The sequence below is a fragment of the Epinephelus fuscoguttatus genome, linkage group LG8, assembly GCF_011397635.1.
Source record: "Epinephelus fuscoguttatus linkage group LG8, E.fuscoguttatus.final_Chr_v1".
NCBI lineage: Eukaryota > Metazoa > Chordata > Actinopteri > Perciformes > Serranidae > Epinephelus > Epinephelus fuscoguttatus.
The window spans coordinates 44680566-44707570 of NC_064759.1; the positions used below are offsets into that span (position 1 = coordinate 44680566).

The following is a 27005-nucleotide window of genomic DNA, read 5'->3' on the forward strand; positions in this document are numbered from 1 at the left end:
AGAGGAGACTCAGGTGGTTTTCAAAAAAAGGCTTTTATTTTACACAAATACTACAAAAAAAAGGTACAAATGATAAATGTATAACTAAAGTTCTGGGCCCATAAAAGAGGTCAAATAAACAAAACTGAACTGAAGTGACCTTAACACCAACAACAGACCTTACAAAGTGGACACAATGGGGAACATATATACTGGCTGATCAGACCATTAAGACACAAGAGGGATGACAGACAGACAAACACTACCAACTAAGCAATAAATAACAAAACAGAATAATTCCCCCAAAAAAGGTTAACTCAACTAAATTAACCAAACCAAAAATACCAAAACTAAATTTTTAATCAAGAGAAACAAACAATATAACTAAACGGAAAAATAACAGTTTCTCCCTATGAGGTGGCAGGAATTGGTACAGCCCAATTGGCCACTTCCTGTATTTAACAGTTTCAGTTCCTGGGGCACATCCTTTGCTCGAGCGTGGCCAGATGTCCTTCAGGAGCAGCACCTGCACACTGGTAACTCAAGAAATGAAAATTAGAACAATTTAAAGAAACTAGTGACTGTACAAAAGTTAACCAAATGTGCGCGCTACAAATAGAAACTAATGTACTGTCAAAACTGTAAAATAAAATGAGTATGATGTATGAAACAAAATCCAATGTGTTGTCATTTATTTGTTTGTAATGTGAAATGTAATTAAGATTAGCTAAATGAGGGAAAAATGAACTACAAATGTAAAAGAAACCAAAGTGTGAGTGCCACCGGGGGACAGACCTTAATGCAGCTGTGTGGCTGCAAGTGCGGCCATCACATCGTCCATACTCCCCTTTGAATTCCTTATTATTTTGAATATTCACATTGTGTTAGAATTTTAGTGCTCGGGGCTGTGGAGTGAAGCCACAGAAAAAAGACGTAGCAAACATATGCGTGCGGGTGAAGGGCTGAAACAGAATGTGCGAGTGAAACTCCTTGGTGAAGGGAGCCAATCATGGAGCTATTAATGAAACGGAGCCAGTACAGCGTGGCTATGAGCGTGAAGTGCTTTGGGCTGTTGGTCGGGCAACGTACACAGGGCCGCCCCTCCCTAAACGCAGAACACGCGCTGTGCGTAGGGCCTCATCTTCCATGGGGGGGCCACATTTTGCACGAGGGGACGCATTTGCGCATATGCACAATGGATGCGCACATGCGCTACCGTGAGGTGCGCGTAGAATCAGGGCGAGGAAGGAGAGAAGAGACCTGACCGCCCATGCGTCGCTGCAATGATTGACAGCACTGGACATCTGAACAATAAGAGGGGTGCGCGAGTTGTCCACATGTCGTCCAAAAGAGCCTCAGGAGTATGTGAAGGGACGGGAGGGTGGGCGGGCTCCACGGAGGGAGAGACCCGAGCCTCGGGGGTATGTGCGGGGCTGGGAGGTCAGATGCTCCCAGAGAGGGGAGAGGGAGAAATATAGCTAAAATGAAAATAGAAAAGAATGTCTCTGTATTTTATTTCTGTTTTCAGTGTTTAATTAAGGTGGGAGAGGCGGAGGACTGAGGGAGATCGGACGCCTCCAGAGAGGGGAGAGGGAGAAATATAACAAAATAAGATTAAATAGGAAAAACCTGTCTCCCTCTTTTATTTTATTTTCAGTGTTTAATCAAGGGTGGGGGATTGAGGTGGTGGAAGTTACTTTCTTTCGATGAGTAATTGATGGCTATTTGTGACTCAGTTTGAAGTTATTTTTATTTAATATTTATTTATTTATTTCAGGTTGAATTTTTTATTTTAATTGACTCATACAGCCAAACTACTGTATCTACAGTACATTTGTTATTGCCAGTAAAGGTTGTCAAGTTAAATGGCAAGTTGTTGTACGGTCATTTTGTACCTATGATACATTTGGGATTGGGGCCTCCAAATAAAATTTCGCTTAGGGCCCCAATTTGGTCAGGGGCAGCCCTGAACGTACAGAATGTCAGCTGCACTTGTTTGCTGTGAGAACCATGGATGTATGGTGAGAGGACTCCGCTCACTTAGTTGGTGACAGTCGCAAAGCCCGATGTAAGTAACGTTAATGAAACATGAATTGTTAGCTAACGTTAGATGGCTAACTTTGGTACTAACATTACTAACGAATGGACTGTGTGGGGACTCCAGTGTGTGTGTGTGTGTGTGTGTGTGTGTGTGTGCGCGCGCGCGCGCGCGCCTGTGTGTGGAGAAATCAGATATGACCATTTAGAAGCTCATTTTTCCACCAAAAAAACCAATTGAGGAGCATAACCCCGGGACCCCCTAGCAGGTGCCGGGTCTCGTATCCTTCTCACCTTTTTCACCCCTGACCCACCATTTTCATGCCTGGGAATTGTTTAGATCCAACCCACAATGCTGTATACCAAATTTGGTACTAATAGAATGAGATCACCTGGCACATGCTTTTCATTTAAGAGGACAATAGGATTCATCATTATAAGAACACAAGTGTTAACAGTTCCATTGTTTAAAACACATCATGAATCTGGCATAGCCTTTCTTAGGACATTTGTGGATAACAAATTTAAGTAAAACTTGATATTGATAAAGATATTGGTGATTAAGGCCCATTGAGCCGGATATACATCCTAAATTTCAAGTCAGTCGCACGTTCCGTGTAAGGAGTGTGGCCCTTCTTAAATCATATTTTTGGGTGTTAATTACAGCGCGACCATGTGACCGAATAGGGGGAAGCATTTGCAAATCATATCGAGTTACTGGGCCATGTTTCACATATGTAGCTCATTCCAACTCACAGCAAATTGAGACACGACAGAAGTCAATGAATAATAATAAACCAGCTCAAACTGCATAGGATTCTGCCCTGTCAGGGCTTTAATTCTAATATTTACCTCTGCCAAGGAGGTTATGTTTTCGCCGGTGTTTGTCTGTTTGTTTGTCTGCAAAATAACTCAAAAAGTTCTGAACGGATTTTGATGACATTTTTGGGAAGGTTTGATAATGGGACAAGGAACAGATGATAAAATTTTGGTGGTGATCGGTTGAAGCGTGGATAAAATAATAAAAAGGCAGGAAATCTGAGTTGCTTGGTGGAGGTCTGCGCTCTCCGAGTGCTTTTCTAGTTATCAGTTAAATTGACTTAACTGACACACATAAAACATGGCTTTGGCATTAACACAGCATTGAAATTTGGCTCAATAACAACTGTTAAGGTTCATAGACAAAACAACTGTTTTTGTTATTCATCATGATTTGCTTATTATTAAAAAAGAAAAAAATATTTTGGCCTTTCATTATGTAAAGGGAAAACACAGCACATAATAGCTCCTCATTTCACTACAAAAACCTAAATAAGGTGGCAGCTGGCTGCAGGGAGATCGGCAGGGAGCAGAAGGGTTCTGGTAAATGACAATCACTAATAATAGCTTACATGCTGTTGGCTATATTGTTTGTCATTTCCAGTAAATATCACAATAGAAAATATGTGTGTTATGTTTAAAAAGTCCAAACATAAGAAGACAGCAAGTAGGCCGCTCACCCATCCTTTAAATGGTTAAGTCTCCAGTCTGATCTGAGCACTCAGTTGAAAGCTATGTGCTTTGTTTACATGACATAAAAGAAGCTCATATTTAGTGGACTCAGTGTGGACAGAGAGACACTACTCTCTCTGTAAGGACACAGTGGCAACACATGTATATATATTTCATAAAGTACAAGCTTGAATAGTACTTCGATAAGTATTATTTTATTTTTACTACTTCCGTATCCGTCTGTGCACCCATAAGTGTGTAGGTCTTAAAATAGGGTCATGTCTGGCACATTATTATTATGAGGCAGCAAAAAAACGATTGCGCCATTTAACAACAAAAACCTTTTCTAAAGTCAATAGCACAGTGTTTTCCTGCTCTTTTAAGAGTGCATATTCAGATAGTAAGATCCACCTACATACAGTGTATATGGGTTCACAGCGCACTTACTCTGCTTGTTACGCACACACCCATGGACTGCAAGTCGGTAAATAGGACCTAACTTATGAGGAAAATACTCTCAGCTACAGAACTGCTTTCTGTTGCTGGTTCACAACAGACTGCCCAATGAAAGAGATGCTGTGTGTGTTTACACACAAAGAACAGTGTAACTTAACAGTAATGTTGTCATGATACCAGAAAACCAAATCTAACTTTGACAAAATGCCTTAAAATATATTTATATTTATCTATCTATATCTATGTTATCTATCTATCTATCTATGTATCTCGCTCTCTCTCTGTATATATATATATATATATATAGAGAGAGAGAGAGAGAGAGAGAGAGAGAGAGATATATATACATATTTGATAAAATTTTTGATATGAAGAAAACATGACAATGAAGGCATAAACTTATAAATGTTTATTGAAATATAAATATGGAGTCTCAACGGCTCCCTCTGAGCTAGCGGCTAATCCTGCAGTCAGTATCCTGAATACTCAAAAATAGTTTCGAAAATATCTCATTTGATTCGCTACAACTTCTGTGCTCGAAATGGGAGCCAGAAAGCAGAAAAACGAGACAAACCAGCCTGTTAATCCTGTTAATCCTGTTAATTGGGCCCACTTGCCTCTGCTCCTCCAGACATGCTAACAGTGAGCAGTGCAGCTAGCAGCATGGAAACTGATGGGGGAAACATGATCATGAAAGCTATAACTGACATGAGAGACGAGTTCTTGGCAAACTTTGCAGGGGTCCTAACAGCCATACAAGGTATTAAACATGACTTCAGCAAGTTTTCTAACAGACTTGTGGAGGCTGAACAGCGTATTGGAGACACGGAGGACAATGTTACTACTTTGCAAAAGGTAGTCACTGTGCTACAGAAGCAGGTAGTTTCTCTCACTGCTAAGACTAAAGACCAGGAGAACCGCAGCCTGCGCAACAACCTTCGCCTCATCAACCTGCTGGAGGGAGCAGAGGGACGTGACACCGGAGAGATGGCTTCCCGAGGTACTTGGGGCTGAATCCTTCCCTTACCCGGTCTTCGTCGAACAAGCCCACAGCCTGCAAGGTTGCCAAGATGGCAGTGTCCCCAGGGCGCTAATAATGCGCTTCCTCAACTTTAAAGATAAAGAAAGAGTGACCCGGGCAGTCAGGGCCAAAGGAAAAGTGATGTTTAAAGAGCAGGAGGTGAAATTCTTCCAGGATGTTGCCAGGGAGACACACATCAAAAGGAAGCACTTTGACGAAGTGAAGCAGCAGCTTAAAGCCCTGAACGTCCAGTATGGAATCCTACACCCAGCCCGGCTGTGGGTGACACACACAGGTCGATCCCAGATTTTTGACAACCTGGAGGATGCTGTGGCGTTTGCCCGAAGTCTCTCCTTTGGGTGGCACGATGTGTCACGGACACCGGTCTGGATCCTGAAGGTGAGGATAATGAATGGAACATTCGAATTTCTTTTTTCTTTCTTGAATGGACTCTGTAGGGAATAACACCATGACGGACATAACTACCGAGGTTGAGGATAATAGTGGAAATTCCTGGTTTATCTTTTTTTACTTAAGATTTATGGAAATAACGAGACAGCTAGAGGAAGTGTGCTTTTGTTAAATGCTTTCTTTTCTTTCTTTGAGTATTCTGTTTTTTTTTCTCTTTACGCCGTTTGGTTGGGGCACCTGATGATGGATGTGTTTGAGTATTGTTACTCTGCTGCTCTCTGTAGGATCAGACCAGCCTTACGTATGTTGTGTTTTCAACTGATTGGGTTCGCAGGGAATGCTGTCATGTTCTGGAGGGGAGGGATTTTCTCATCTTTCATTGGATTTCAATTTAATGTCATAGTGCTATTAGATCTTTTATTGTCTTCATTTCAATCATTCCACACGCTTTTTGACTGTTTGTGTTTAAACGACACTCAGTGCGGTACTCACTACAAAATATTACTGATGATAATGGATGGTGACTCAAGTATTAAGATAACTACTTGGAACGTGAGAGGCTTAGGGGAACTATCTAAATTAAAGCAGGTTATGACGAGGCTTAAACATCTTAAATCAACAGTTATATTTTTACAAGAATCTCATTTAATGTCGAGTGATATGTTAAAGGTAAGGAGCAATGGACGGGCCAAGTTTACTCTGCTTCGTTCTCTACTAATGCTTGGGGAGTCATTACATTAATTCACAAGTCTCTCCCTTTTCAAGTTGTGAAAACTGTCAGACCCTACTGGAAGATATCTGATTTTGCAAGGTTCACTCTTTAATGAAAATATTACAATGGTTAACTTATACGGACCCAATGGTGACTGCCCCAAATTTTTTGAAAAGCTATTCCTATCATTAGCCTCACTACCAGGAAAATTACAAATTGGTAGAGATTTCAACTGCACAGTCTCTCCTCACCTTGATCGCTCTTCTGGCACTGACACAACTCATATACAGAGTAGGAAAACGCTGCAGAATTTTATAAAAGAGCTAAATTTACTTGACCCCTGGAGGAGACTGTTTCCTAATAACAAAGAATACTCTTGTTGTGCAAATGTATCCAAAGGCCAGTCACGGATTGATTATTTTTTGGTGTCCAGTGATCTTTTTCCGAGAATAACAGATTGTGTTTATGACTCCATCGTAATCTCAGATCATGGTCCAGCATCTCTTATATAGGGATTCACCGAATATTCAGTAACTGAATATATTCGGCCGAATATTGCAAAAAAAAAAAAACCCACACATTCGGTATTTGGTGGAGTAAGTGAAAAGCAAGGCCGAATAATAGCGCCGTGTTTTGATAAAGCAGCCAAACAGCGTGTGGTAACGGACGGAGTAAAATGTCGGCAGTGTGGCGATATTTTACTCCGTCCGTTACCGCACTTGCATTTGCAACTAAAAAATGGTTTTGTGCGCACAAAATAAATGAGTCAGGAGCACACTGTGTGAGTACAGATTTCAACCAGCAGCAGAAACGAAAGCCAAATCCTGCCGGTTGTGGGTTGAACGGGGGTCACAGACACAGACACAGATAGGAATACGCATTCCTGTCAAATACGGCGGCCATAGTGCTCCGCTGCGCAAGATAAGGCTTACCGGCGACCGAGAAGTCTGGCTCCAATAATGTCCTCTTCTTGGCGTCATGACTGCCCAAAAGTACCTGGACAGCCGAGCCGTGGCAGCACACAGGTATGTGACGTGTCAGAGGAGAAACGAGCCATTCACATTTCTCTCTTTGTGGCAGGTAACGGCCCACAAACCTCACTGCACTTTAGGGACTGTTCATTACTTATGAAGTGACTTGTCAGGGGAGGAGGGTCGCTGGTTGATTTTTATTTTATTTATTTATTTTATTTTGATCCCCCCTATGTTAATCACTTATTGATGCTGTTTTTGAAGTATGAATAAGTCAATAAGTAATTTATTCCATTCAAATATCATTGATGTATTATAAAGAAGTGATTTATCTTTTTATAAATGATAAAAGGCACATCTGCCTCATTTTCGTTGTGGTATCATGATACTACTCAGAACCGTGATACTTTCACTGGTATCGTACTGTGGGTCCCAATTTTGGTACCGTGACAACACTAATCTGGAGGGGGTTCATCTGCAAAAACTAATGAAAAACTAAACATCCGTACTCGGTATTCGGTATTCGGCCGAGCGTTTAATTTTATTTGGCTTCGGCTGCAGCCACAAATTTTCATTTCAGTGCATCCCTACTCTTATATATAACAACCAAAAACTTATGCGGGGTGTTCGGAGATGGCGGCTCCACCCTAAATGGCTAAATGATCCCAGCTTTCTGAAATTTGTGGGAACACAAATAGACTACTTTTTTGACATTAATAAGGATGAGACTTCAGCCTCTGTGAGATGGGAGGCATTTAAGGCTTATATTCGTGGTCAAATAATTAGTTACACGAGTTCAGTAACTACTAAAACATTTAGAAATGCTAACTTTAGACAAGTCAATTAAACAACTTGAGAGGGAGGTAGACAAGACAAATCCTCATACACAAGAAATTAGCAACCCTCAGGGCAAAATATAATGCACTTTCTGCTGCTAAAGCGGAAAATTGTTTAATAAGATTAAAACAAACATTTTATGAACAAGGGGAGAAAAGTGGAAAGCTATTAGCTTGGCAAATAAAAAAGTTAGATACAGAAAGAGCCATCAATAGTATCCAAACTCCAAATGGTGATATAATTGTTGATCCTTTAGTGATAAATGATACTTTTGCTGCATACTATCAGACCCTATATGAATCAAAATGATCAGAATTAGAGGAGGATCAAACTCCCTTTCTCAGCCAACTCCCAGTCCCCACCATATCTGAAGACGATAAATCCTGTATGGACCATGCACTTGAAAGTCAGGAAATGTGTGAAGCTATAAAACACATGAAAGGAGGGAAAACAGCAGGTCCTGATGGACTCCCAGTTGATGTGTATAAATTATTTAAAAATGAATTGATAAGTGCATTGAAGGATATGTATGAAGAATCTTTTCAAAATGGTACTCTGCCCCCCCCCCACTGAGAAATGCACTTATTACATTGACATTAAAACCAGACAAACCTCCTTCTAAATGTGAATCCTATAGACCTTTCTCTCTATTGAACTCAGATACAAAGATAATTGCTAAAGTTTTAGCTTTAAAGTTAGAGAAATGCCTTCCATCTCTAATAAATATTTATCAGAATGGATTCATTAAAAACCGCCAGGCATATTATAATAATAGAAGATTATTAAATATAATTTATGAAAAAAGAGACACAAGATTCATGTATTCTGTCACTAGACACTAAAAAAGCGTTCGACAGAATCGAATGACCATATCTATTTGAAGTACTCTCCTGCTTTGTTTTCAGTGTTTACTTTAGGCAGTGGATCAGACTTTTGTTTTTGTACTACTACCATGCGCAGAGATTATGACCAATAACATTATTTCCAAACCATTCAATCTTCATTGTGGGACCCATCAGGGGTGCCCCTTGCCCCCCCTGCTTTTTATTTTAGCGCTAGAACCCTTTGCCATCTCCATTAGAAATCACCCTGTTATTAAAGGAATTCAAATTGCATATGTAGAGCATCGCATAGCCTTATTCGCAGATGATACATTACTTTTTCTGACGAACTTGGAGCAGTCTTTCTCCGCCCTTGCTGATGTGATTAATAGGTTTTGGAAGTTCTCAGGATACAGACTTAACAAAACCAAATCCTCTGTTCTCTTCCTCAATGAGTGGGAAAGACCCCGTCCCACGGTCCGGCACCCGTTTATGAACGCACCTTAAGGATTTAGGTATGTTGGTATCTTTATTACTCCCAATCTAAACTCATTAATCTCTGGCAATTAGGACCCAGTTATTTTAAAAGTGAAGGAATCTATAAGCAGATGGATCTCACTCCCCTTGTCTGAGATTGGACGTATAAATGTTTTCAAGATGAATGTCCTTCCCAAATTTCTTTATCTGTTTCAGTCAGTCCCACCCCCGCCTCCTCCTAAATTCTTCCAAGACATGAAAAAACTCTTACTAAGTTCATTTGGAAAAATAGGCGCCCAAGACTTCAACTCACAGTACTATACCTCCCATTTGACAGAGGAGGCCTAGAGGTACCAAACCTATTATGGTATTATTGGGCAGCCCGAGCTGCCCGTCTGTGGTTCTCATCACATCCAGAGTTACTTTGGGTAAAAATGGAAGCATCGTCCACAAGAGGGCTAGCGTTAAATTCAGATTTATATTCTGACTCTTTTAAGAATTTGAAGAAAAACACACTAAATGCATTTGTTAGAAACACCTTGATAGAATGGCATGAAGCTCATAATGCTGTAGGTGACATCCCACCTTTGTCTTGCCTTGCACCTATCTGGGGAAACACAGAGTTCAAACCTGGTTAAGAATGACTTAGGATTCAAACAATGGTCACACAAAGGGATAAGAGGGATCATAGACCTTTATAATGGTGATACACTTACGTATGTCTTTTAACGAAATCAAAGATAAATTCAACATTCCACAGTCTCACTTTTTTAAATACCTACAGCTGCGAAGTTTTGTACACTCTAAGTTAAATCATTCATCTAACTGTCCCCCTTTAACAGTGTTAGAACGGTTTGCAACCCAGCATCAGTGAAGCAAAGGCCAGATCTCTACACTTTACAATACAGTCAGGTCCATAATTATTTGGACAATGATTCAGTTGTCATCATTTTGGCTCTGTACACCACCACAATGGGTTTTAAATGAAACAATGAATACCTGCTTTAAGTGCAGACTCTCATCTTTCATTTAAGGCTTTTTTCAAAAGTGTAGTATGAACCGTGTAGGAATTACAACCATTTCTTCACACAGTCCCCCAACTTTAAGGGCTCATAAGTATTTGGACAAACTAACATAATCATCAATTAAACAGTCAGTTTTAATACTTGGTTGCAAATCCTTTACAGTCAATGACTGCCTGAAGTGTTGGACACATAGACATCACCAGATGCTGGGTTTCTTCTCTGGTGATGCTCTGCCAGCCCTTTACTGCAGCCGTCTGCACTTCCTGCTTGTGTTTTGGGTGTTTTGCCCTCAGTTTTGGCTTCAGCAAGAGAAACGCATGCTCAATTGGATTCAGGTCAGATGATATGACTTGGCCATTGCAGAACATTGCACTTCTTTGCCTTAAAAATGTCTTTGGTTGCTTTTGCAATATGCTTCAGGTCATTGTCCATCTGCACAGTGAAGCATCGTCCAATGAGTTTTGAAGCATTTGGTTGAATCTGAGCAGATAATGGTGCCCCAAACACTTCAGCTTTCATCCTGCTGCTCTTGTAAGCAAGACAAGACTTCACTAGAATAAATACAGAGGGTTTATCACAAGATGCAAACCATTGGTTAGCCTTGAAAATGGAAGGCCAGATTAGAGTTTGTCAAAAACCATCTAAAAAGCCTGTACAGTTGTGGAACAGCATACTATGGACAGATAAAACAAATATCAACTACCAGAATGATGGGAAGACAAGAGAAGGAAGAAGGGAAGGAACTGCTCATGATCCAAAGCACACCACCTCATCAGTGAAGCATGGTGGAGGTACTGTTATGTCATGGCCATGTATGGCTGCCAGTGGAACTGGTTCTCTTGTATTTATTGATGATGTGACTGCTGACAAGAGCAGCAGGATGAAAGCTGAAGTGTTTGGGGCTACATTATCTGCTCAGATTCAACTAAATGCTTCAAAACTCATTGGACGATGCTTCACTGTGCAGATGGACAATGACCTGAAGCATACTGCAAAAGCAACCAAAGACATTTTTAAGGCAAAGAAGTGGAATGTTCTGCAATGGCCAAGTCATATCATCTGACCTGAATCCAACTGAGCATGCGTTTCTCTTGCTGAAGCCAAAACTGAAGGCAAAACACCCAAAACACAAGCAGGAAGTGCAGACGGCTGCAGTAAAGGGCTGGCAGAGCATCACCAGGGAAGAAACCCAGCATCTGGTGATGTCTATGTGTCCAACACTTCAGGCAGTCATTGACTGCAAAGGATTTGCAACCAAGTATTAAAACTGACTGTTTAATTGATGATTATGTTAGTTTGTCTAAATACTAAATCTAAATACTGAGCCCTTAAAGTCGGGGGACTGTGTGAAGAAATGGTTGTAATTCCTACATGGTTCATACTACATTTTTGAAAAAAAGCCTTAAATGAAAACTGAGAGTCTGCACTTTAAGCAGGTATTCATTGTTTCATTTAAAACCCATTGTGGTGGTGTACAGAGCCAAAATGATGACAACTGAATCACTGTCCAAATAATTATGGACCTGACTGTATATTCTCATCTCATTCTAGAGAGTCATCTGACTCAAAAAGGAGGTCATGGAGTGAGGATTTACATGAATGTGTGCTGGACGGTGAGTGGAGTCAGATATGCTCAAAGGCCTAGAGCCTTTCAATTAACTCTAGACTTAAATTGATACAATATAGTTGGATAATGAGGACCTATGTTACCCCAGTAAAGCTGAATAAATTTAATCCAGACATTCCAGACACTTGTGTGAAATGTCAAACTCATAAAGGCACCCTCTTCCATTGCATCTGGGGATGTGAGAAGATGCAAACATTTTGGAAAGAAGTAATACATATAATTTCCCAAATAATTTCCAAACCTATTCCTATCTCTCCTAAATTCTGTATCTTAGGCCTCTACCCTGAAAATCTTTCCTTAAAATCGCATGAAATCAAATTGATTAATCTTTGCCTTGTCCATTCAAAATGTCTCATTGCCATGTACTGGAAAAATATGTCATGTCCCCCTATTAGTCATTGGCTTAAAGAATTATCATCATGTCTGGCATTAGAGAAGCTGACTTGTAGTCTTAAACATAGGCTTGGTGAATTTTATGAAATCTGGGGCCTTTTCTTACGTTTTCTTGAAAAAACAGATCTGCAATATACCCTTGATCCTGAAACTCCCTCCTAACGTGTCCTGTAAGTACTCATAACATAGGCACTCTATGTTAATTTGAAAAAGAGATTATTTTTTTTATGCCATAAATTTATCTGCTATTAGGTGTATCGCAATAATATTTGTATGCCTTGCTCTACACTGGCTCTATAGTCCTCTGGGTAGTGTCACTCTGTTGTATGTATACATTTTAATGGTATTGCACTATGTAATTAATTTTGTAATTTTATGTTTTTTGTTTTTTTTTTTCATTTACTTACTGGTTGGTTGTTTTTTTTTCCTCTGTTAACCTTGATAGATGAGATGCTTGGTGGGTGGGTTGGGGGTGGGGTTGTTATAGTTCATATTGTATGTTTATGTACACTTTGGGCCAGATCTACTAAGATCCCAATTTGCGTGTACTAATTTGCCTGCGCAATCTAGAATTTTGCATGTGGGGCTGAACCGTGGTTTGCAGGTGATTTACTAAGAGTGATTGCGTAAATGACAACAGGTGCAAACATGTTGGAGACACCCTAGAAACTTAATTGGTGATAAGAGGCATACAACCACAAGGGGGCAACTGAATTTTTTTGTTTGTCTGGTGTGTTCCCTCCTGTGGATATGTGGAAGGCGGTGGAGATGTGAATGTTAGAGGAGAAAACTTTGAATAAATGGTTTGCTTGTTCGTCTTATGTTAATTATTCATAGAACTGAGTTGTTAATCTTTGCTCCTTTTTTTCTGTCACATTTCTCTTGCAGATCTTTGGTCCAGTGATGCAGATCCTGAAGTTTAAAACACTGGAGGAGGTGGTGAACAGAGCCAATGATACCAAATATGGTCTAGCAGCCGCTGTGTTTACTAAGGACATCGATAAGGCCAGCTATGTCTCCAACGGGCTCCGTGCTGGCACAGTCTGGTAGGGGTGTTGTTACTGAAATAATTACTGTGCAAACCTAAGTCCCTCAGTTGCAGATATTAAGAACTGTCAGGGTTCTCACATGAGTATTAACAGAAAAAACTGGCATTTTACAGCAAAGATTTTGTTTTATTTCGATCAGCTATATTATTCTCACTATCATTGCTCAGGTCAGGGATATGTGAAGTCCAGCAGGGAAAAATCATGAAAAGAAGAACCAGGTTTTTAAAATTTGAAAAAATAGAGAAGTATTATAGATCACACAGATTACAGTACATTACAGATGGTTGCTAGGAACGGACTTTTGACACCTTTCTGTCAGCTCCCCAAAATGTATGCTAACCAATGCTATTTAAGTTATTTACAACTATCAGCTGTGATAACCGACGACTTTGAGTCACTCATCAGGATAATTAAATCAACTCACCGCTTTGTGAACTCTCCTCCTGCTGACTTTGCTAACTGGCCAGTGGAAATTAAGGACATTAGGGAAAAGTGGGAAAGATGAGCTCCAGCTACAATCCTGACTGCATGGACAAGCAAGACCATCTCTGCATCCACCTCTGCATCTGAGGAGGCACGGAGGCAAACGTGGAGGGATCAAACACCAGCTCAGATCTCAACCTATGAGCTAACATACAGGCACTGGATAATAAACTGGACGATCTCTGCACCCACATCAGTTTCGAGCAGGATATCAGGAACTGTAATGGACTTTGTTTCACAGAAACTTGGCCCTGTCCTGAGATACCGGACAGCGACATTTCACCAGGTGACTCCTTTCCCCTATATGGATGTGACAGAACAGAGGACTCTGAGGAAAAAAAGGGAAGAGGTGTGTGCTTTTGTAGGGGTTGGAATCACCAGAGGCCTCATGATTTGATATTATTAAGATACATAAGTCAGGTTACAATGTGATATTAAACTTATTGCAAAATGCTGCGTATATCCTGAAAAAAACTAATCTTAAAAAAGGGGGACATGAGCATGAAAAATTAAAAAAAAAAAAAAAAAGGGTACATGAATACATTTCACTCATCCCACAAATCAGGACAAAGAGGGGAGTGGCTACATTCCTTCCTAATAAGGTAAATTTTGAATTAACTACTCAAATTAAAGATAAGGAAGGACACTTTATTTTAGTTAAAGGCAAGATGTGCAACGTGTATATGCCACCAGGTCATGATATATCTTTTATTTAAAAAAATGTTTAAAGCCTCAGTGTGTAAAAATGGTGAGTAACAGTGACATCAGTGTTCAGATTCTAGATTGCAGCGCTCACTCGCGCTCACTCACTCACCCTCCCGTTGGGTAAGTGACGGTGGCCTCGTAGGACAAAAAGCCTTGTGCAGACAGCAGAGTTTTTCGAGATTTTCAGGAGTATCTAGCGATGAGGTGAATATTTATTTAGGAATCTAAACCATGTTACGATTTGTTATACCTTACCAGTGAGATATAGGTTATCTGTGAGATATATCAATCAGTTCAATCAATTTTATTTATAAAGCCCAATATCACAAATCACAATTTGCCTCACAGGGCTTTACAGCATACAACATCCCTCTGTCCTTAGGACCCTTGCAGCGGATAAGGAAAAACTCCCCAAAAAAAACCCTTTAACGGGGGAAAAAAAACGGTAGAAACCTCAGGAAGAGCAACTGAGGAGGGATCCCTCTCCTCCTCCTCCTATATGTTAGGAGTGTTTTATTTCTAATTGTTTTGGTAACATGAGCAAACATTAGCACAGTAATGCTAAAATAACACGTTTTATGTGATAGTCATGGCACAGTGCAGCAAATATAGGTTGGTACGATTATAATATATGCGTTTCCAAAGTGTTCTTCCGCAGGACACAGGGAGATGAGGAAGAGGGAGAGGGAGATGAGGAAGACCAGGGAGAGGAAGGGGGCGAGGGGGTAGAGGCGGTGCAGGAACGGGTAGGCGAAGAGGTGTGTCTCGGAGGAGGAGGAGAGGGTGGCAGCCTTCGCAGCAGCGCGAGAGGAATCAACAGATTAGGCTGTAGGCTAGGCTAACCATTTAGCTGTAGCTCTGGGATAACGTTAGCCAAGGCTAGGATAAGGTTAGCACGTAAACGTAGCCATCACTCGAACTTAGACGAGAGGGAAAAGTAGTTGCAAACATGAAGCCAAAACGATTTTAAAATATCAGATTGAATCACCTGTCTAGCAGAAAGCAGGCAACCTCCGCATCCCTTGTGAAATCCTCCTTCAGGAGTTCTTTCCACCTGGAATAAGCAACGCGATATTCACTCACGTTTTGTCCCGTCCTCACTTATCTGATCTTTTTCTTTTATTTGGTGGCGTGGTTTCCCTCTCACGGGGTAAAACATGTGTGGTCCTCCATTTAAAGTGCTACAGAATCATAAAAGTACAAAGCAGGTTCACGCAGAAGCGCCCCGGATTGATCTTCACCTTAACCGTCTCCAGTGATGGCAAGTTCTAGGTAAACGCGAAAGGCGAAGCGCGTATATCCCTTTCGGCCACTGTATTCAAATATGGCGACGCAAGAGGGCAGCCTCCAGCAGACTGCGCCCTGCTTGTGTGTATATAGAGAAATCATTCTAAAGGCCAAAACACACCGGCGGCGTCATATGACGGCGGTGTCATTGACGCGAGTCAAGTGCCACCCCCAACACACACAAAAAGCGTTGCGCTGCGGGGCGTCAACCGGATTTCTGTTGCACACTCCAGTCCGCTAGGCTGGGAAGTACAAAATAGCGCTTTTTCAAGGGCGGCAACACTGGAAAAATAGGACAATAGCGTAAAGTGCCGCGGTGCGGCACGTCGACGCGTGTGGGTTTGTAAATAGAAAATAATGGGGGCGGCTGTTTTGATGCGCGTCATACGGCGCTGGTGTGTTTTGGCCTTAAGCCTATGAGAGGGCTTCCATTTGTATGTGAATTGCATTACACTTTAGTAAATATATATATATATATATATATATATATATATATATATATATATTTTATGAAAGCAATAGTTGATATTTGCTAATAAACAACCACGTAAATTACACATTGTAACTTTAATTTACTAACCCAAGAGTTATCAGGAACCTTAATCTGTGGGGGTGACTGGAATATCGAGATACAACATAAACTTGACTCTATAAAAAAGCAAAACCAAAACTCATCAACTATGCGGAAACTGTTGAAGGAACGATGTAGTTTGGAGGGACATCCCTCAGACAGACAATTTACCTACTACTCCCCCTTGTCATGCAGAATACTCCCGACTGGATTATTTTTTCATCCCAATCATAGATAGACACAGGATAAGTGAATGTGAGATCGGTGTCAGAGATGTTTCGGACCATGCCGGAGTGTACCTCACACTGCATTTAGATAATATACAGAAGGACACACTATGGAGGTTAAATACCAGTCTAATGAATGATAAAAAGTGTGTGAAATACATAACGGAAGAATTAAAAGAGTACCTGCAAAATAATGATAATGTATCAGTATCACCCAATATGTGGGATGCTTGGAAGGCAGTACTAAGAGGTAAACCCATAACTTACACAGCTTTTAGGAAAAAGGAAAAACAAAGACACTTCTCAGACCTGCAGTTACAAATGAGAAACTTAGAAACTCAACATGCTACTTGAAGAGATCCACAAGTTTTGGCCCAATTAAAGTGTATCCAACAAGAAATTAATAAGATCTGTGATTGAAGAAATTGAGAGGAAAATGAGGTTCACCAAACAAAAGTATTATGAAACTGGCCCTAAGGCTATAAAGCTTCTCTCTTGGAGATTACGTAAACAACAAGCTGAGAGGACAATTTACAAAATAAGAAATCCAAACAATAATAAAATGTGTTACAAATTAGAAGAAATTCAGCAAACATTTGAAACCTACCACAAAGGCCTAATAGCCCAACCTAATAAACCCGATATCTCAATAATTGATCAGTTCCTGAACTCTCTGATCTTCCCTCAATAGGAGAAAGCCAAAACAGTGCACTGAATACAGAGATAACCATTACTGAACTGAATAATGCTATCTCCCGACTTAAGGCAAATAAAGCACCTGGATCTGATGGCTTCATCGGTGAATGGTATAAAACTTTCAAGCCAGAGTTGATGCCAATGCTCCTCAGATGCTTTAACTACACCCTTAAAGAGGGTCAGATGCCCCAGTCATGGAATGAAGCAGTAATTTATTATTATTTATTATTATTCCCAAAGAGGGCAAGGAGAAGGGAGAATGCAGTTCATATAGGCCAATATCTATTTTAAATACGGATTACAAATTATTTGCGTCAGTTATTGCCAAAAGGATGGAACACATTGTCACTGAACTAAGAGACCCAGACTGTAATATATGGGACTCAAGAAGGAGACGGCTTGAATCAGACTGAACAGTGTTTATTAGTGCAGCTTCAACATATACAGCACAGCACTTAGTGGTGACTCCAGTACTACAACATAATACATAACATCTCCCTTTCTTTAGATTGTTTTTTTTTTTCAGTTCTTCTCAATAAAACAGTTTAGAACCTAACAGAACATAGTTTCAGCTATTACTCCTGGTACCTAAGGGGAACTCTTATAGGTCTACCAAAACGTGAGGTTTTTGCACGATTATCAGTGCTCACAGTCTCTTTTATCACTGATGACTTCGGTGTTTGTGGTAGAGACCTTGCAGGCATGTGACTTTCTTGGTAGTCACTCTGTTCTGGTTCAGTTTCTGCTGGCCGCTCTCCATCAGTGGCAAAGAATCATGACCACTGTCAAAAGTCTCATGTTGTGCTTGTGGGGATCTTGAGGTTTTCTTGGTTTTCAAAATGTGTCTCCTGTTCCTTCTGTAGATTTGCCCATTGTCAGTCTGTACTATGTACAACCTTGGCTGATCATGTCTCTTCAGTATGACAGCAGGTTGTATTTGGTTCTGCTGTCTGACTCTTACTCTTTCTCCTTCTCCCACCACAGGGATCTCCTTGTTCCACGGTCAAAGTAGCGTTTCTGCTTCTTTTGTCTGTTCATCAATCTGCTCCGTACATGTGTGTACACTCCTGGCTTTAACAGGTTCCTTGACACAGGTAGTTTTGTCTTCAGCCTCCTTCCCATAAGCAGCTGCGCAGGAGAGTAGCCTACTCCTTCCAAAGGCGTGTTTCTGTACTCCAAAAGAGCGATGTGGGTCTTTGAGACTTTCCTGTACTTTTTTCAATGGATTCTTCACTGTTTGTATAGCTCTCTCGGCTTGTCCATTTGACTGTGGAAACTCTGGACTCGAGGTAGAGTGTTTGAACTCCCAGCGGGTCGCAAAGTCTTGCATTTCTGCACTTATCAGCTGTCTCCCATTGTCAGAAAAAAGTTCATCAGGTACACCATGTCTGGCAAAAACAGACTTAAGTGCCGTAATGATGTGCTTGCTTGTAGTACCACTTAATTTTGAAATCTCTGGGTACTTTGAGTAGTAGTCGACACACATGATGTACTCTGCATTATTGAAATGGAAGAGATCTATTCCAACTTTTGACCACGCTCTTAAAGGAACTGGATGAGGTGTCAAGGGCTCTCTGGGATCGTTGTTTTTGTGTTTGTTGCACACTGCACATTTCTGCACAACTTCTTCAATTTGTTTTGCCATTCCTGGCCAAAACAGGATGTCTCTTGCACATTCCTATATGTGCCTCATGAATTTTTTCAAGCATCTCCTCTCTCGTCTTTGTAGGAACAACTAATTTGGTCATGATGTTAACTGTAACTGCAACTTATCTGGTTCGCAGAGGCATAGGGCAAATAAGATGGGTACCACGATGGAGCCTTGAGAGAAAAAAGAAAAAAAATGGTGGAAATACGGCCACAGAGAGAGTAAGCTGTTCTGAGCTGGTGTCTGCTTGCCTTTTCTTCCTGAACTTGTGGCGTTTCATGGCTTCCAACTCACATCACTTCTAAATAATCATTTTTAAATATTTGGCAGTTGAACAACTGTGTCTGCTGTTTGGACTGATTATTATTTTTTCACTTGTGAAACTTTCAAGCCTCAGGCCTCTAGTTTCCCAGCGCGGCGCAGGGTGGCGAAACCTCGTGCAGAGCTAGTTTTGAGCAGCACAACCTGAGGCGCGCTCAGTTTGGTAGTTTAGCAGATCGAGGTGCGCTGAGATGGGTGTGGCGGCACAGCCGGGGGAGGTGTCGACAGATCCAGCTTGGCGCAGTAACAGTTTCGTGCCAAAAGGCTTCGCCAAAGGTGCGCTAAAAGCTCGCCAGCTGAATCCAGGTCTACTGTCAGCGCAGCCGGTGTAAGTCGAAGTTTGGCTGACTGGCGGACAGTGCGCACACGTCACCAAAACCTCACAGGCAGGTTTCCAGAATGTCAGGCACATTAACGATGCAATAAATACCCACAAAAACCACTATTCAATGCAACCATCTGCAATCAGCACATAAATGTATCTCTATAGCAACTGTCCCCTCACATCTGATGTCAGATCAAAGGGGATTGGCACCATTTGGCACATTTGGCACGCGTAATGGAAACCCAACCTGATTTGATTAACACAGCTGCAAACTAATAAGTTCACATCCCTCTCAGCCAACCACAAACAACCACAACATCAGATAGGGAGTATATATTCAGCATCTGTCATCTTAGAAAAGTCAAAAGAAAAGAAATAGAGTGAGACTGCGAGAGAGAAAGAGAGAGCACGCACACGAGAGAAACGCAACATTGATTTACAATTGTGGTGACCTCCTCCCAGGCTACCTTTGCATCATCAGCCTGTGGAGGTCTGCTCGCAGTTCCGTATATTCGGATACTGCGAGCTTGGACCTCTCGGACCAAAACATCAGTTTCCTCCTGGGAGAAGTTTGGCCGTCTGACACTGCTGCTCTCTTCTGCCATGGCGAATTGAGTAAACTCTCTCATTACGCCTTCGCACGGCGCATTAAAGGGCGAGGAGAGGGGCTCATTTGATTGGTGTGATGTGAATCGGATGTGTAAAACCCACTCCACGCCTTCTCTCCTCCCTCTTTCCGACTTGTGCAGGTAGGAGGGACGGAGGTGGGAAAGAGGAGTAGCTGCACCAGCGCGCACGGTGTGCCAAACTTGCAAAATCCGCCTGGCCACACCCAGTTGGCGAAGCGCAGGTGTGCTGTGCCTCCGCCTCGCCCGGTCTGCGAAACTAGAGGCCTAAGTCTCCACACAATGGATCCATCAGCCAGCTGAAAACTTTATCTGATTCCATCCAGCAGTCAAAAATCGACATGCTGGTATATTTTGACTTAAAAGTGGATCTCGTTGTTTCTACCGGCCATCGAGAGGGCTCATTGCACCCCTACTTTCCGTCAGAATGACAGATCCAGCCCGAGGCTTCATTTACCCCGACTACAGTGCAGACCTGACGAGGAGGCGCTGGTCCTTCAACCTGGTGAAACACAGGCTCCAGGAGCTTAAATTAAAGTATTCCCTCCGATAACCCTGCACTTTGTGTGTGTGGGTCGATGGCAATGAACAAAAATTCAGCAATCACAAAGCTGCTTAAGCCACTTTCATGCCGCCTATAAACTCCTCCATGAACTCCCCCACGAACTCTTCAACTTAACGTTAAACTTTTGCTGATACCGATGGCTGGCTTCAGTCTGCTTTCTGCCATGGAGTTGGTGAAACCGTCCCGCTATAACTCCAAGTTGACACTCTTTGGCTTTACGGTCAGTGACTTTTGAAGTTGTTCAGTGATACTGCCTTCCATTGTTGTTTTTTTCTGTTATTTTTTGTTGCTGTGATTGTATTGTTTATATTCAGTAGACTCATGAGTATTTTTAGTTTTCTGTTTATATCCAGCTGTCGTAAAGTGTTGTAAAGTAATTTTGGCGTTCCCCCTGAGGGATGATTTTCTTTCACTTCTTATTAAAACTGTTATTGCACTGCAAGTTTTCTGTTGAGTCTTGTTATCCGGCTATCATAGTTATTTATAAGCAGCAGCCTCCTTTATTTCATAAGGCTCTGGCTTTTTGTTTCTTTAATTTTGACTTCTCTAAGCTACATTTATAAAACTTTCCAATGAAATAGATCAGCACTTCTGATTGATTGTGGTTTTGGCTTATTATCCAAAACCTATGGGCCCATGTGGTCCTGGGTCAATTGTTTGGCCATTTTGACCTTTTTTTGTTTCTGTTTGTGTGTGTGCTTGTTTTGTGTCTTACCAACTTTTACTAGAGGAGGTGGGGTGGCCACATATGTTGCTGCAAATCTTGTTGCTGAGCGTGTTACTCCTACTGTAGAACCACTTAATTTTGAATGAATTTTTATTTTCATTAGTCTCCATGAAAACAAACATTTAACTATTGGCAACATTTATAGCCCTTTATCTGCTCCAAGTGACTCTACAATGTGCATTTTGTCCACTATTACTTCTCTCAAGAAACACAATGAAATGATAATCCTAGGTGACTTCAACATTAATTGGCTTGACCGTTCCTCTTCCAGTCATCAAAACTTATTCAGCAGTATAAATCTAACTCAGTCAATTAACGAACCAACCAGAGTTGATATTCGTTCTTCCTCTCTGTTAGACTGGATACTTGTTACCAATCCGGAAAGAATAATCAAATCGGGTGTTATGGCTGACTGTTTAAGTGACCATTCTGTTATATTTTGTGTTTGGAAAATTAAAATCCCTAGCTCTCCACCTAAATACATTAGATTTAGACAATGCAAGAATATTAATGTTGACAGTTTTAGCCAAGATATCATATCTGTTTGTTATAAAAGCATGGATTGATGATGTATGTATGTGTGTATGTATGTATGTATGCATGTATGCATACATACATACATCAATACATACATACATCAATACATCAGTGCATACATCAATACATACATACATCAGTACATCAATGCATACATACATACACATCAATCAGAAACATTCGGGATGCCATAAACAAACACTGAAGTTTACAAATTAGGACTGCAGTCTGGAAACATGGACGCCTGTAAAGCGGCAGCTTAAAATGCAAGAAGAGCAGTAACAGAGGCAAACAGGGACTACAGGAAGCAAGTGGAACAACAATTCAAGGAGGGTACACACACAACTGACAGATTCAGATTCAGACAACTTTATTAATCCCACCAGGGGCAATTTGTTTGAACAGCTTGCCTTGCACTCAGACTAAAACATACAGTTACATGTAGGCACATAAATAAAAATCAAAGATAAAAAAAATATGCTAAGAAGTTCAGTGGAATAAAAGAATCTATAAACAACAGCAACAATAATAATTGTTATTTATTATTATTATTATTATTATTATTATTGTAAGTTAATAGACTGGTTATCAATAAAATTAAAAAGCAATAAAAATATTTACAGAGATTTTAAAAGACTAATAGAGGGAATAAAAGATTTTGAATAATGACGTCCTGATGGCAACAGAGGATTCTTCTCCAGAAGAAGCCTAAATACCTGTGGCTTTCAGGAGGATTTATTTGCAAAAAACAGCCAAGTCCCGTTGTGTCACTTCTGTGATCTTAGAGCAGATTTTAACAATGCTATTGAGACTGCTTCTGTCTTTCTATGTGAGGCTGAGAAATCAGCAGATAAATGAAAACCACAGGAGGCTCTCACTAAAAGACTGATAGAAACGACAGAGAATGATGGGACTGACAGAAGAGGAATTTAGTTTACAGAGAAGGTGAATTCTGTTGTCCTTGCTTCACAATATCTGCAGTATTTACATCAAATGTAGCCACTTCTGACTCCAACACCGTCATTTAGTTTGCTGTCCACACAGCTGTGGTGGGATTCATCACAGAAAACAATAAAAACACCTACCTGAAGACCTGACCAGCTGGTGTTAGGATAACAACCTACTCTGAATGTCAGCACAGCACAACAACAGCAGCAAAAGGACTACGCTCCCCTTAGTATCAACAGGTCCACAGTGAAGAGGATGGATAACTTTAAATACCTTGGTGTCAACATCAGCGAGAGCCTGACCTGGGTGTTGCATACTGACTCAGTGGTGAGAAAAGCAAGGCAGTGAATGTTTCACTGGAGATGCCAGAGGAAATTCCGGGTATCCCCTCAAATACTGAGGAATTTTTACTCCTCTACCATCAAAGGCATGCTGACGAGGAACATCACTGCCTGGTACGGGAACAGCACCAAACAGGACCACAAGGCCCTGCAAAGAGTGGTTAATTTAGCTGAATGCACTATAGGTGCTCATCTACCCTGCATAAAGCATGTTTATACCAGATGCTGCTCAGATAACTGCCTATTCACCCTACTGAGGTTAGGAAGAAGGTACCAGATACACCAGGCAGCACTGAGAGGTTTAGGAGGACTACATAAAATGACAGAAACAGTTTTTGGGAAAAATTTATTTGATGTGTACTTTGAGTTTTTATTTTGGCCCACGTCCCATCTGCTCACCTGGGGTGGGGTTTATGACCTACGCTGCAGCTGGACACCAAGGGGTGATTAAAATGTATTTTGCTTCACTTTTGGGGAGCTGTCAAGTTATCTATCCTCATTATTAAAACTATGGTGCATTCAAATCGATGTGGCTTAGAGGTAGAGCAGGTCTTCCACCAATCAGAAGATCGGCGGTTCGGTCCCCAGCTCCTCCAGTGTGCATGTCTGCATACTGATTGCTCCTGAGATGGCTGTTCCATCGGTGTGTGAGTGTGTTAATAAACTGAGCTTGGTAGCCTCGGCCACCAGTGTATGAATGTGTGTGTGTGAATGTGTCTAGTAGTGTAAAGTGGTCGGAAGCCTAAAAAGGCGCTATACAAGTGCAGGTCCATTTACGATTCATACACATGGATAGATGGTAGGGGTGCAACGATACACAAAATTCACAGTTCGGTTCGGTTCAATATTTTAGTGTCACGGTTCAATATTTTTTCGATACAAAAAAAGAGAAATTTCCATGCCTTTTTTTACTTGTAGTTTATTAAAATTATCAACATTTTTGTTTCAACTCAAAAGTACAGTTTTTAAATTAAATTAAATGTATCTGGTGCAGCTATACCTGCCCCATTTTTTTTAAATCACCCATCTTCTGTGGTGCATTCTTAGCAGCAGAGTATATATTACAAAGAAATAGCTCCCTATGTGCCGTAACAGTCAGGTAGCTCTGTGTAGCTCTTGACGTCCAGCCATCTGAGGTCAGAGCAACAGCGGGTGCTACGGACACTGCTGTCTCAAATTAGGCTTTTGTCTTGTTGTACAAAGCAGGAACTACAGTATCGGTGAAATAGGTTCGTGAAGGAATCTTGTAACGGGGCTCAAGTGTCCGCAGCATGTCCTGAAACCCGGCGTTTTCCACAACAGAAAAGGGTCGCATGTCGACAGCAATAAAAGTAGCAATCGCCCGGTCGATTTCTTTTGCCCTCTTTGAATCATGTGCTAATGGCTCTCTAAATGCCCCGGGTAAAGTTTGTAGCCTGTGTGTTGTTGTCGCTCCTTGTTTTTGTTTGGTTCCACCTATTTTCGCATCGGGGTGATGTCGGCGTGAATGTGTTGTCATGTTTGTTGTATTTCCACTGTTGTAGTTTATCGTTGTGTGACACTTGCGACATACCGTTGTATTTTTGTCCACGACACGCTTGCCATCAGGGTCATACTTAAAACGAAAACCAAAGTAGTTCCACACGCCAGATCTGAAGGATGGTGGAGGATCTTCGATTTCAGGTATATTTGAGGCATTAGCCATGTTGCAACGAGCTAGCTTCGCATGTAGCTTCTGTCTCAGCAGCTTGTTTTGGTCTGAATGAATGTGAGAGGCGCAGCTTAGTGGATCTGTGCTCGACTATGCTGCCTAAGGCGGCATAGTCGAGCGCAGATCCACTGAGCTTTCAGCATAGAGCGCATCGTCAGAAGTTGATAAAATAAATAAATAAAATTGCGTATTGTTCGTTTCATAGTGCCTACCGAACCGAGACCATTGTATCGAACGGTTCAATACGAATACGTGTATTGTTGCACCCCTAATAGATGGATGCAGGTTGTCTATCCCCAAACATTGTAGAGTTTAATGCATGTTTTTATGTTCCTCTGCAGGATCAACTGTTATGATGTGTTTGGGGCTCAGGCTCCGTTTGGAGGTTACAAGGCTTCTGGTAATGGCAGAGAGCTTGGAGAGTATGGCCTGGACAACTACACCGAAGTCAAGACGGTAATTATAAAAAAAAAAAACTATCATAAATATGTTAAGCTTATCAGATGAATTGCTCTGAATCAGGGCTTCCAGGATGCAAAGCTAATGCTAATGCCGATGTCAGTCTTTATCAGCTTTAACATCATTAGACATGATCTGTCAGCAATATAATATTACAATTCGGAAACATTGTTAGTATTCCTTTAGAATTGATGTTACGTTCAGAATAGCACTAATTTCCAGTCTGAAACTAAATTAGTCCCAAGAGTTGAGTTAACAATATTTATTTGAATATGTGATTGATAATACACTGAGATACACAACAACTAAATATTCTACACCTTGAACTCCTGAGAATTAGCTATCTTTTTGTCTGTGTTGTCAGGTGACCATGAAGGTGCCACAGAAGAACTCTTAGACATGTGCAGTGAGCCCAGTTAGCAGCTAATTCATGTCTCCTCCTAGCTGCTCTCTGGTTGACAGCAGACTGACACACTGCTCCTGTGCACCGCTACAAAAGTAATTCTACTGCTGTCTGTCAATCATGCACAGAACAAACCCATTGTAGGAAGAAATCCCATTCATATGAGCTCTTTCTGCTGTAAAAAAAATCAACCCACTGTCCATCAATAATGACACTCTTTTCCACCTGATTCAATGTAATCATAAACGAATCCAGACATTATCCGTGTTTGTAACCTGTGGGCTTTGACATTTATAGATTTTAATAATAAATGCATGTGAGGGACGTAGCTGTCATCTGTGTGTGTTATTTACAAGAAATGTTAAAGCAGGAGCCAATTTCTAGTTTGCATTGCAATGTCTTTTTGTGTGTGTCATTATACAGACTGCTCCAAAAAATTAAGGGAACACTAAAATCACACATCAGACCTTGATGAACAAATGTTGTGAAACAAAATGATGCAGTAACCATCAATGGAAACCAAACTCACCAACCCACTGAGGGCTGGATTCAAAATCACACCAAAAATCAAAGTAAAAAATTGAAATCACAGGCTGATTCAGCTGGTGTTCATTTTATCATGGCAACTCATAATGTGACTGTAGCGGGGCTCTATTGAAAACTCTTCAAAAACTCCAAAAACACAGGCAGAGTCGAAAAATCAAGTTTTGGCTTTTGATTTTGTCGGCCTCCCAAGGTGCAAATTGTGAGTTATTTACGAAAAAAATAAAATACAAAAAGAAATGCAAAAAGTTTGAATACAAAAAACTATTTCAAAAAAGTTCTTCAACAAACCTCAATAATCAGGAAAAACTCAGAAGAGGGAAAGAAACTCACAGTCCAATACACAGGTGAATCCAAGATGTTGCCTTCTCTGCAACCAGACCAAGACTGCCATTACCTGAGCTGAACCGCTCCTTTTAAACCTGAAGCCATTCCCATCATGCATAACAATACAGGGAAAAAAATACAATAAATTCAACCCTTCTTCAACTAAAGTATTAATCACTCTCAGTACATAAACGTCATAAACAGGAATTAAATACATATTCAGAAATATTCACTTTAAATCCCAAAACCAGATATATTTGCAGAAAACT

The 27005-nt window shown here is 40.9% G+C and overlaps 1 protein-coding gene across 2 annotated transcripts in view; it reads left to right on the forward strand.

Moving 5' to 3' along the window:
- The window catches only part of LOC125892859 (aldehyde dehydrogenase, mitochondrial-like), a 96774-nt gene extending 70584 nt beyond the window's left edge, over positions 1-26190 (forward strand). For both annotated transcript variants that reach the window (XM_049583180.1, XM_049583181.1), the window contains 3 exons: positions 13147-13304; positions 25346-25460; positions 25828-26190. In XM_049583180.1, coding sequence (XP_049439137.1) covers positions 13147-13304; positions 25346-25460; positions 25828-25860 — 306 coding nt within the window. In that variant the 3' untranslated portion in view covers positions 25861-26190. The remainder of the gene's footprint in view (positions 1-13146; positions 13305-25345; positions 25461-25827) is intronic.
- Positions 26191-27005: the final 815 nt, after the last annotated feature.